Here is an 11,326-nt window from a genome sequence, read left to right as displayed (position 1 = left end):
CTCCAAAGGCAAGGGAAACAAAAGTGAAAATGAACTTTTGGGACTTCATCATGATAAAAAGCTTGTGCACACAAAGGAAACAGTCAACAAAACAAAGAGGCAACCCACGGAATGGGAGAAGACATTCGCTAATGACACTATAGACAAAGGGCTGATAGCCAAGATCTATAAAGAACCTCTCAAACTTAAGATACCTTTTAAAAAATTGAAGCAGTAAATGACTTCTGATCATTTTAAATTGAATCAATAGATTGAAAGGACACAGGAAAACTGACAACCATCAGTGAATGCAAATACCTAGCTGAGTAAAGTTACAGAACTCCATAGATAAAGAAGAGTAAAAGCAGGGAGCAGAAAAGATTGTGATTATTCCAGAATTAAGATGAGACTGTTCACCAGTCATCACAGATATTCATCCACAGCTGAGGAACTCTCCAGGTTTTCGCTTGTGTCTGGGAAACCTTGAATTTCACGTCCCACCCACAGCCTTGCCTCTAAACTTGGAGTCAGAAGAACCTAGTCCTGGCCAAGCTCTGCCACTCACTTGCTATTCACCACTGAGTCACCTCTCCCTGAGTTCTCTCATTGTTAAAATGTTTAATATAATAATAATATATCCACTGTCCATCTTATGAGGAAGAGATTAAAGTGAGAACGTGCCAGAGCACCTGGGTGGTTCAGTCATTCGAGGATCTGGCCCTTTGATTTCAGGTCTGGTTATGATCTTGGGGTCCTCCTCAGCAGGGAGTCTGGCTTGAGATTCTCCCTCTCCATCTCCCTCTGTCCCTTCTCCAGACACAGTCTCTCTCTCTCAAATAAATAAATATTTTTTTTAAAAAGTGAGAAAGTGCCTAAAATAATACCAAACATAAGAGTACGTACACAGCAATATTGATTTAATGTCAAATGTCACACTCCATAAAGACTTTCCTCTATTTTTCACATGGTAGAACAAATGTTCATATGGAAAAGTTGTCTTTTAAAGCCAAGATTATTTCTTTAATTAGGCTGTACATAGGGCTTGAACTCACTTCCTGAGATCAAGACCAGAGCTGTTATCTAAAGTTGGACACCTAAACGACTGAACTGCCCATGTGCCCGTAGTCAAGACACTCTAAGCTCACTTCCTATTACATATCATGAGGTGCTTGCGTAATCTCTTCATGGCTGCCTGCATCTCCTGATTCCTCAGAGTGTAGATCATGGGGTTGAGCATGGGGGTCATAACCGTGTAGCTGATGGATAAAGTTTTATCCAAGGAAAAGGTACTGAAAGGCCGGGAGTAGACAGAGATACAGGGAATGAAGATCATAGACACTACAATGATGTGGGTGGTGCAGGTGGAAGCTGCCTTCTTCCTCGCCTGCCCTGAGTGGGACCTCAGCATCACCAGGATGACCGTGTAAGATATCAGAAGGAGAAGGAACCAGATGAGGACCAGCATTCCACTGTTGGAGATCATGAGGAACTCCAGGAGGGAGGTGTCCATGCAGGCAAGTCTCAGCACTTGGGGGACATCACAGTAGAAGTTATCCAGGACGTTGGGACCACAGAAAGGCAATGGGAGCATCAGAGCCAGCTGGACAATGGAGTGAACAAATCCCCCTACCCAAGTAGCCACCACCAAGCCCACACAGAGCTGAGTGTTCATGATGGTGACATAGTGGAGGGGTCGGGAGATGGCTATGTAGCGGTCAAAGGCCATCACTGAGAGGAAGAAGACAGTCCCGCCACCAAAAAGGTGAACAAAAAAAATCTGGGCCATGCAGCCCTGGTAGGAGATGGTCTTCTTGTCAGAGAGGAAGTCTACCAGCATCTTTGGGGCAGTGACAGAGGAGAAACAGAGGTCTAAGACAGCCAGATTTCGGAGCAGAAAATACATGGGAGTGTGGAGCCGGATGTCCGAGGTCACCGTGACCATGATGAGGAGGTTTCCCACAACAGTGGTGGTGTAGACAAACAGGAACACCAGGAACAGGAAGCGCTGGAGCTCTCGAGTCTCTGAGAACCCCAGAAAGACAAATTCTGATACCCATGTGAGGTTCCCTGGCTCCATGGCACCCTCTCCATCCTCCTAAAGAAAAGGAATCATAGATACAGATGCATGGAGTCACTTTAAGTGCTCATTCGGGGCTCCAGCTGAGTTGTGTGGGTCCAGAGGATGGAGCCTCACATGCAGACCATATCGCCATGTGCTATTATTAATGGGCTTGTCAGTGGACAGCTGACAAACTAGTGCTGTCATATAAATTGGTGAGGTATCTTAAAGCCATCCAGAGACATATTGCAACCTGCCTTTCAAAGATTCCATGAGATCCAGTCTGGGGACACAGTTGGAGTCCAACACACCCGCCGTCAAATTCAGGGCTTCTAGTCACTTGAGATTTGACCTTAATTATGTTACTTAATCTCTCTGAGTCTCAGTTTCCACATCTGTAAGACAGGAATAAAGACCTCTTCTTTAGAGAATTGTCTAGGGCATGAAATAGAATAACCCATCAAGTTCCTTAGAAAGTGTCTGGAAACGAATCACTCTGGCAATCACTTCTTCTGGGTATTCTCCTCCACTAAGACATCCTCCCTTCCTCGGGTCTCAAATACACTTTTCTAGGAATGACTTTTCATGCAACATTTACCAGATCGTCACGTTAATGGGCTTTTCCTGTGACTATCGTTTTCTTCCACAGTTTAACTGAAGCTCCCAAAGGCAGAGACACAGATCTTTATTTGTGCCCCACAATGCCCATCTTGGTGACAGTCAATGCTCCCAAGTCACGTGGGGTTGATGCCAGGTTCATGAAGAGCTGTGGGGTGCATCCCCTTACCTGGAAAGAAATGGAGTGTGTGCTGGGACAAGAGAGAGGCCAAGATGAGAGAGAGTCTCTGGTTTAAGGAATAGGTGATGAATATTGCATGACGGAGACTCTCAGAACTCTGCTGAAAGGAACAAGAAGTTTAGAAGATGTTACTGATACAAGGGGAGAAGATGGAGGAAGATGTTGAAACAAGAGCATGGAAACAGACAAAGCTGGGGGAGGAAGAGGAAGGGAGAGAGAGGAAGAGAGCAGGTGGAGGAAAGGGAAAGGGGAAGGTGGGGGGAGCAGGGACCAGGGCAAAGCTGGAGAAGGGGGTGAGGGGGAGATATAGAGGGAGACATGTTAGGGTGGGGGCCTCCCCACTCCTCCTGCCCATTCTCAGTCCCATCCCCTCCCATGTGCCTACAGCAGTCCATCAGAGATCAATGGTCAAGTTCATTTTATTCTTTCTCTTCCATTTGCTTCTGCCACAAGCCAGTTCTAAAAGAACGTCTGTGAGACCTTTCTAAGTTCATGTCTGATCACATTTCTCCTGTTCAGGGGGGAGTCTCACACTCTCTCTCTCACCATCTCCATCATTCCTTTTCTCTCTCTGTTTTTCTAATAAATAAATAAAATCTTAAAAAGAAAAAAAGAACCACCTGGGGAGCTTTTGAAGAGCGAGTAGTGTGTCCCCAGCTCCAGACTTCCTCATTCAGCTGGTCAGTAATAGGGCCAAGAATCTGCATCTGAAACGAGTTCTCAGATAATGCTGACGCTACGCTCCCAGTTCTGAGCCACACACTCAGCTCCACTGACTGTTCATCTTGGAGAGCTCCTTCCTGCAACATCAGTTCCCTGGCCACTGCCCACACATCACCTATGACAGCGGGGGTGACCCTAGGGAGAGAGGGCATATCCTCAGGGACACACTATTGGACTGGGCTCAGCTCTAGAAACAGAGCTGGACTGATTCTCCCCACCCCCCACCAAACACACACACTGCCCCTGATTCCCACTGGAAACAAGGGAACAATGGGAGTTGTTAAAAAGTTTCTAAAAGTTCTCAAAAACATTTAGCTTTCTGAGAGGTCTTCAATAGGAACCAAAGTACCAAGGACACTGAAAACTTTAGAGATTTGGAGGATGTGGGATTGTCAAGCCGTGATCTAAAAGGGTAAGAGTCTCTTCCAAAGAAACAGTTTCTGGGAGTTTTAGACAAACCCATTTATGGGCCAGGGATTCTTTTTTTTTTTTTTTTTTAAGATTTTATTTATTTATTTGCCAGAGACAGAGGGAGAGAGAGCGAGCACAGGCAGACAAAGAGGCAGGCAGAGGCAGAGGGAGAAGCAGGCTCCCTGCTGAGCAAGGAGCCCGATGCGGGACTCGATCCCAGGACCCCGGAATCATGACCTGAGCCGAAGGCAGCTGCTTAACCAACTGAGCCACCCAGGCGTCCCTGGGCCAGGGATTCTTACCCTTAATAGAATCACCTGGAGAGCTTGTGAAGACCGAGTAGTGTGTACCAAGTCCCTGACTTTCTCATCCAACTGGTTAGTAATAGTGCCAAGAATCTGCATCTGCAACAAGTTCTCAGATAATGCTGACGCTCCCGGTTCTGGGCCACACCACCGTCTGTTCTCTCTCTTACTCTCTCTCTTTCTTTTTCTCTTTCTTTCTCTTTCTGAGAGTGTGCAGAATCATCAAGCTTACCGGTTTGATTACTTTCTTTCTATGCCTTCTCCTCCTTCTCTTTCTCCTTTTCTTCTTTAAACTTTATCTTTTTTTAGAGAAAGTCATCCATGGGAAAACATTTCTACAATATAATCAATACTTTAAAAAATCTTTTCCTTTATTTTACCAACCAGACCCGCCAGTGTTGATTTACCATCCATATCCAGGTCTACTAACATTATCTATAAAATGCTAAAATTTTTTTTACATGTGAATTACTATGGTTTCTAACACAAGGGTTGCTGCAAGAAACTCCTATAATTTCTCAATATGAGAAAGTGATCAAAACCAAAATGGACTGCCATTGTAAGCTTGATGTGTTGTAAAACCCGATTTCTTAGATCTCTCTGATCTACACAGTATTTCCAGGTTAGTCTAAATTCTCTCGTTGTACATGTTTATACTTGGCCAAATAGTTTCTGCCTCTGGCAGATAAGAATGTAATGTGAAGATCTCCCACATACAAGAGACGTAGATTAAAAAGCAAACTGACCACTGACTCTTATTTAGAGCTTCAGTCCATTTCAAAATTTAATCACTTGGAGCCAATTAGCCTGGATTGATTCTGGGGAAGGAAACAGGACTTATATAATTAATTGACTATCGCGTGGCTGAATTCTGATTCTGACTTAGCTTTCACTAAGAGAAAACGAATATGTTTCAGTTCATGTATTTCCCCTGTCAAGGCACATATGGGTTTGTAGAATGTCCACCAGACCTCTTCTGTTCACTGCATCCACTAGGCAATATAATGAATTCCAAAGACCAGAATGGCAGGGAGAGAGGAATCACACTAAAGACCCAGTCATGGAAAATGAACTGAGAAAATGATTTCCCCATGTAGCATTATCTAAGAAAAGAAATATTTGTCACACTTAACTATTGTTACCACTTCAAACTTAAATGGATACATCCAGAAGCAACTTCATTTAGATTCCCATTGAGGGTGCCCAGCATCACTGATAATCAATAATTCTCCCATTACGATGGTCGGTTTTCTATGTCACCTTGACTGGTCTATAGTTCCCAGTTATTCGATCCAACACTAATCTAGGTGTTGCTGTGAAGGTACTTCACAGATGTGATTGCTGTCTACAATCAGTTGATTTTAAGCGGAAAAGAATTTCCTAGATAAACTGGATGTGCCTGATTCAATGAGCTAAAAAGCCTTGAGGGCAGGCCTGAGGTTTCCTTGAAGAAGGTGACATTCTGGACTGTGGTGGCTTCAGCTCATGCAAAGTCCCCACCTGCCCATCCTGTGCATTTCTACTGGCCTGGGGGTCAGTCTCACAATCATATAAGCCAACTCCTTGCAACAAATCTCTTATTAGACATATGTCATCTATATCCAACTGGTCTTGTTGCTCTGGTGGAACTCGGACAGATACACCACCTTTCATGGATCCAATGTAAAGTAAACATTTAGGCAAGGTTGAATGAGGTCTTTTCCTCCTCACACCTCAATCATCCCTGAACTTGATTAAAAATCCAACTGGAGGTGGGGCGCCTGGATGTCTCAATGGGTTAAAGCCACTGCCTTCGGCTCAGGTCATGATCTCAGGGTCCTGGGATCAAGCCCTGAATCAGGATCTCTGCTCAGCAGGGAGCCTGCTTCCCTTCCTCTCCCTCTGCCTGCCTCTCTGCCTACTTGTGATCTGTCTGTCAAATAAATAAATAAAATCTTTAAAGAAAAAAATCCAACTGGAGGGCGCCTGGGTGGCTCAGTCAGTTAGGTTGTGATCCCAAGGTCCTGGGATAGAGCCCCACATCAGGATCCTGGCTCAGCAGGGGGTTCTGCTTTTCCTTCTCCCTCTGCCCCTGCTCATGTATTCTCTCTTGCTCTCTCTCTCAAATAATTAAATAAAATCTTTTAAAAAATAGAACTGGAATGGCAATATCAACAGATTCATAAGGCTGAGACATGAAGTATTCTCTGAGCCAGGATCAAACTATGATTGAGCATACCAGATAGAGAAGCTGAATCACCCAGAGGTACACCTGAAAGTAATGTACCATCGTGTGTCAGTTGAGTAGAGTTACATTAACAAAATTGTTTCAATCTGCTAAAACTGAAATAATTTACAGCCTTCCATCAACAACTTCTAAGAGAGCTGTTTTCACTAATCCTATATAAACAAAATGACAATAGAGCATTACTTCAGTAGTCCTGATTGTTTAGACCCTAAAGAACCAAATGACTCTCTTGGTGTAATTTAAAAGTATCGGTGGGAAGGTTGCAACTTATACAACAAAGCTCAAGCAATCAAAACAATATGGTACTGGCACAAAAATAGACACATACACCAATGGAACAGAATAAGAAACCCAGAAGTCAATTAATCTTCAACAAAGCAGGAAAGAGCACCCAGTGGGGAAAAGAAGTCTTTTCAACAAATGGTGCTGGGAAAACTGAACAGCTGCATGCAAAAGAGTGAAGATGGACCACTTTCTTACTCCATATGCAAAAGCAAACTCGAAATGCATTAAAAACCTGAATCTAAGACCTAAAACCATAAAATCCTAGAAGAGAGCACAGTCAGTAATGTCTATGACATCAGACAAAGCAATATTTTTGTAGATGTCTTCTGAGGCAAGGGAAATAAGAGCAAAAATAAACTGTTGAGACTACAATAAAATAAAAAGCTTCTGCACAATGAAGGAAGCAATCAACATTGAAAGATAACATATTGAATGGGAAAAGATATGTGCAAATGATGTATCCATAAAAGGAATTAGTGTTCAAAAAAGTAAAGAACTTCTACAATTCAACAGCAGAAAAACAAATAATCCAATTTAAAAATGGGCAGAAGACATGAACACACATTTCTCCAAAGAAGACATCCAGATGGACAACAGACACATGAAAAGACACTCAGCATCACTCATCATCAGGGAAATGTAAACCAAAACCGCAATGAGATGTTACCTCTTACCTATCAGAATGGCTGAAATAAAAAACACAAGAAACAACAAGTGCTGGCGAGGATATGGAGAAAAAGGATCCCTCATGCACTGGTACAGCCACTGTGGAAAACAATACGGAGGTTCCTCAAAAAATTAAAAATAAAACCACGCTAGTATTGCACTATTCCATATTTACCCAAAGACTAGGAAAACTCCTATACAAAAGGATATGTGCACCTGTATGTTTACTGAGGCATTATTTACAATAGCCAAATTGTGGAAACAGCCCAAGTGTCTATCAACAGATGACAAGATAAAGAAGATATGGTTTATATGTGTGTATGTGTGTGTCTGTATAATGGAATATTATTCAGCCATATAAAGGAATGAAATCTTGCCATTTTCAACAACATAGATGGGTCTAGACAGTATAAGCTAAGTGACATAAATCAGTAAGAGAAAGACAAATATCATATGTACTCATATGTAGAATTTAAGAAACAAAACAAATGAACAAAGGGGAAAAAATAGTCTTTTAACTACAGAGAGCCAACAGAGGGGAGGTGGGTGGTAGGATGGGTGATATAGGTGAAGGAGATTAGGAGGACACCTATTTTGATGAGCACTGAGTAATAGTTGGAATTGTTGAATCACTATATTGTACACCTGAAACTAATTTAACACTGTACATTAACTATTCTGGAATTAAAATTGGAGAAAAAGTATTGATGAGAAGTCAAAAAACAATTGGAAATGGGAATGGTGGGGGAACTAACATTAATTGAATGCCTACAATATGCCAAGACCTGTGTTGGAATTTTTCCATTCACCCCACTGACCCACACAACACTGTGAGCAATTATGGAAATTTTATAGCTAAAGAAGTAGAGATTCAATGATGTCCAAAGGAAACACAACCAGCAGGAGTTAGAGCGCAGACAGAGTGCCTTGGCTACAATTCCTGTTAGTGTCTCACTATACAATTTAAGACAGCATCAGAACATGGGAAATGTTTTTAATTTAAGCCATTTTATGAACAACTTATTTTTTTAAGATTTATTTATTTACTTTAGAGAGAAAGCATGCGCATGAGTAGGGGACATGAACAGAAAGAGTGAATCTTCAAGAAGACTCCCTGCTGAGTGTGGAGCCTGACTTGGGGCAAATCACAGGACGCATGAGATTGTGTCCCCAGCCAAAACCAAAAGTCGGTCACGCAACCAACTGAGTTACCCATGCGGCCCATGAACAACTTTTAAATTTTTTTCTGTACAGTGTTTATAGTTGAAAGACATTGCACCAACCCATTTAGGGTTAATAAATTTACGTCCAAATAACATTTATATCATAAACATAGTATAGCTTCAGTAAGAGATGTCTTAAATTCTCAAGGATATAGCTGTGTTCATCTAAAAGAGGTTTTTTTCAACAAATTCAGTTCAAAAGTGAGTATCTCATGTTGTGAGATCATGTGTAAGTACATCTGAGGAAATGTCTCCCATTTCTCTCCTTTAGGTCAATGTTATAGATTATAATTAACACTTCTTTGCTTCCTACCATCCTTAGAATTGAATTCTGGATCACAGAAAAGCAAAATTTTCATAAATTAAGAAAGAGACCCAAGATAACTATTTAAAAAATTGAACCAGGGGGCACCTGGGTGGCTTGTTGGGTAAAAGCCTCTGCCTCCAGCTCAGGTCATGATCCCAGGATCCTGGGACTGCTCAGTAGGGGAGCCTGCTTCCCTTCCTCTCTCTCTGCCTGCCTCTCTGTCTACTTGTGATCTCTGTCTGTCAAAATAAATAAATAAAATGTTAAAAAAAAAATTGAACCAGTAAGTGACTTCTGGTTATTTACAAATGGAACCAATAGATTGAATGGGTAAAAGAATATTGACAACCATCAGTGGATGCAAATACCTAGCTGAGTAAAGTTACAGAACTCCATAGATAAAGAAAGAAGAGTAAAAGCAGGGAGCAGAAAAGATTGTGATTATTCCAGAATTAAGATGAGACTGTTCACCAGTCATCACAGATATTCATCCACAGCTGAGGAACTCTCCAGGTTTTCGGTTTTGTTTGTGGGAAACCTTGAATTTCACATCCCACCCACAGCCTTGCCTCTAAAATTGGAGTCAGAAGAACCAAGTCCTGGCCAAGCTCTTCCAGCAACATACTTGTGGTTCACCATTGAGCAAGTTACTTCTCTCTGAGTTCTCTCATTTGCTAAAGTGTTTAATATGAACCAATATATCCACTGTCCATTTTATAAGGCTGAGATCAAAGTGAGAAAATGTCTAACACAATACCTGACACAGGAGTAGATTCAGAGAAGCACTGATTTCATCTCAAATGTCACAGTCTATAAAGATTTCCCTCCACTTTTCACGTGGGAAAATAAAAGTTCGGAGGGAAGACTTGTCATTTAAACTCAAAATATTTTTATATTCATTCCTTGTTATATATTACAAGGCGCTTGCCTAATCTCTTCATGGCTGCCTGCATCTCCTGATTCCTCAGTGTGTAGATCATGGGGTTGAGCATGGGGGTCATAACCGTGTAGCTGATGGACACAGCCTTGTCCATGGGGAAGGGGGTGAAGGGCCGGGAGTAGAAATAGATACAAGGAATGAAGATCATGGACACTACAATGATGTGGGTGGTGCAGGTGGAAGCTGCCTTCTTCCTCGCCTGCCCTGAGTGGGACCTCAGCATCACCAGGATGACCGTGTAAGATATCAGAAGGAGAAGAAACCAGATGAGGACCAGCATTCCACTGTTGGAGATCATGAGGAACTCCAGGAGGGAGGTGTCCGTGCAGGCAAGTCTCAGCACTTGGGGGACATCACAGTAGAAGTTATCCAGAATGTTGGGGCCACAGAAAGGCAATGGGAGCATCAGAGCCAGCTGGACAATGGAGTGAACAAATCCCCCTACCCAAGAAGCCACCACCAAGCACACACACAATCGAGTGTTCATGATGGTGACATAGTGGAGGGGCCGGGAGATGGCTATGTAGCGGTCATAGGCCATTACTGAAAGGAAGAAGACGGTCCCACCTCCCAGGAGGTGGAAGAAGAAGATCTGGGCCATGCAGCCCTGGTAGGAGATGGTCTTGACCTCATGAAAGAAGTCCACCAGCATCTTTGGAGAAGTCACTGTGGAATAGCAAAGGTCTATGACAGCCAGATTTCGGAGCAGAAAATACATGGGGCTGTGGAGTCGGGAGTCAGAAGTCACTGTGACCATGATAAGGATGTTTCCCACAACAGTGGTGACATAGACAAACAGGAACACCAGGAACAGAAATTTCTGGAGCTCGTGGGTCTGTGAGAATGCCATGAGGACAAACTCTGACACCTGTGTGATATTCTGTGCTTCCATGGGATCTTCCCCACATGCCTAAAGAAAAACCATGCAAAAAATCATGAAAATTCCATCATTTACCTTAGGAGAGTCAGAATAAGTTGATCAAAGTCATTGTTGAATATATTCTAAGATGGAATTTAGGAGAGCCTTCCATGGAGATAAATACATTTTCAAGGCCCTCACAGACTTATCTCCTTAACCACACCCTACATCATATCCCAGGCTTTTATGGGTCTTTCCCTGCTTTGTATCACTCTGTCCGTGTCCCACAGGTTTCTTGTTGATTCATACCTAATGTGCCCAACATAGTGCCATGTGAACTACAGGCTCCACAAACATGGTTGAATCAATGAAGAAAATGAACAAACATGTCAGCAAGTACAGGTGATGGCAAATATCATTATCCTGGCTGCAAAAATCTTGAAAGGATACAGAGACTAATGATTTTAGATAAACAAATAGATGCTTCGTCATGGCAGTTTGAGCTGCGTATGATTCATTGCCGAGGAAGAGAGGTGTGGATTA

General features: G+C 42.5%; 2 protein-coding genes across 2 annotated transcripts; both read right to left on the bottom strand.

Annotated features, from left to right (window-relative positions):
- Positions 1-1,120: 1,120 nt before the first annotated feature.
- Positions 1,121-2,056, bottom strand: LOC131816455 (olfactory receptor 4D1-like). Its single transcript, XM_059149222.1, has one exon. The coding sequence runs from the start codon at positions 2,054-2,056 to the stop codon at positions 1,121-1,123; it is 936 nt and encodes a 311-aa protein (XP_059005205.1).
- A 7,824-nt stretch (positions 2,057-9,880) lies between these two features.
- On the bottom strand, positions 9,881-10,816 carry LOC131816454 (olfactory receptor 4D1). The gene has a single exon (XM_059149221.1). The coding sequence runs from the start codon at positions 10,814-10,816 to the stop codon at positions 9,881-9,883; it is 936 nt and encodes a 311-aa protein (XP_059005204.1).
- Between the last annotated feature and the right edge of the window lie 510 nt (positions 10,817-11,326).

Source organism: Mustela lutreola, chromosome 15, assembly GCF_030435805.1.
Source record: "Mustela lutreola isolate mMusLut2 chromosome 15, mMusLut2.pri, whole genome shotgun sequence".
In the NCBI taxonomy this organism is placed as follows: domain Eukaryota; kingdom Metazoa; phylum Chordata; class Mammalia; order Carnivora; family Mustelidae; genus Mustela; species Mustela lutreola.
The sequence above is the reverse complement of the archived record's forward strand: the minus strand, read 5'-3'. Positions and strand labels throughout refer to the sequence as shown.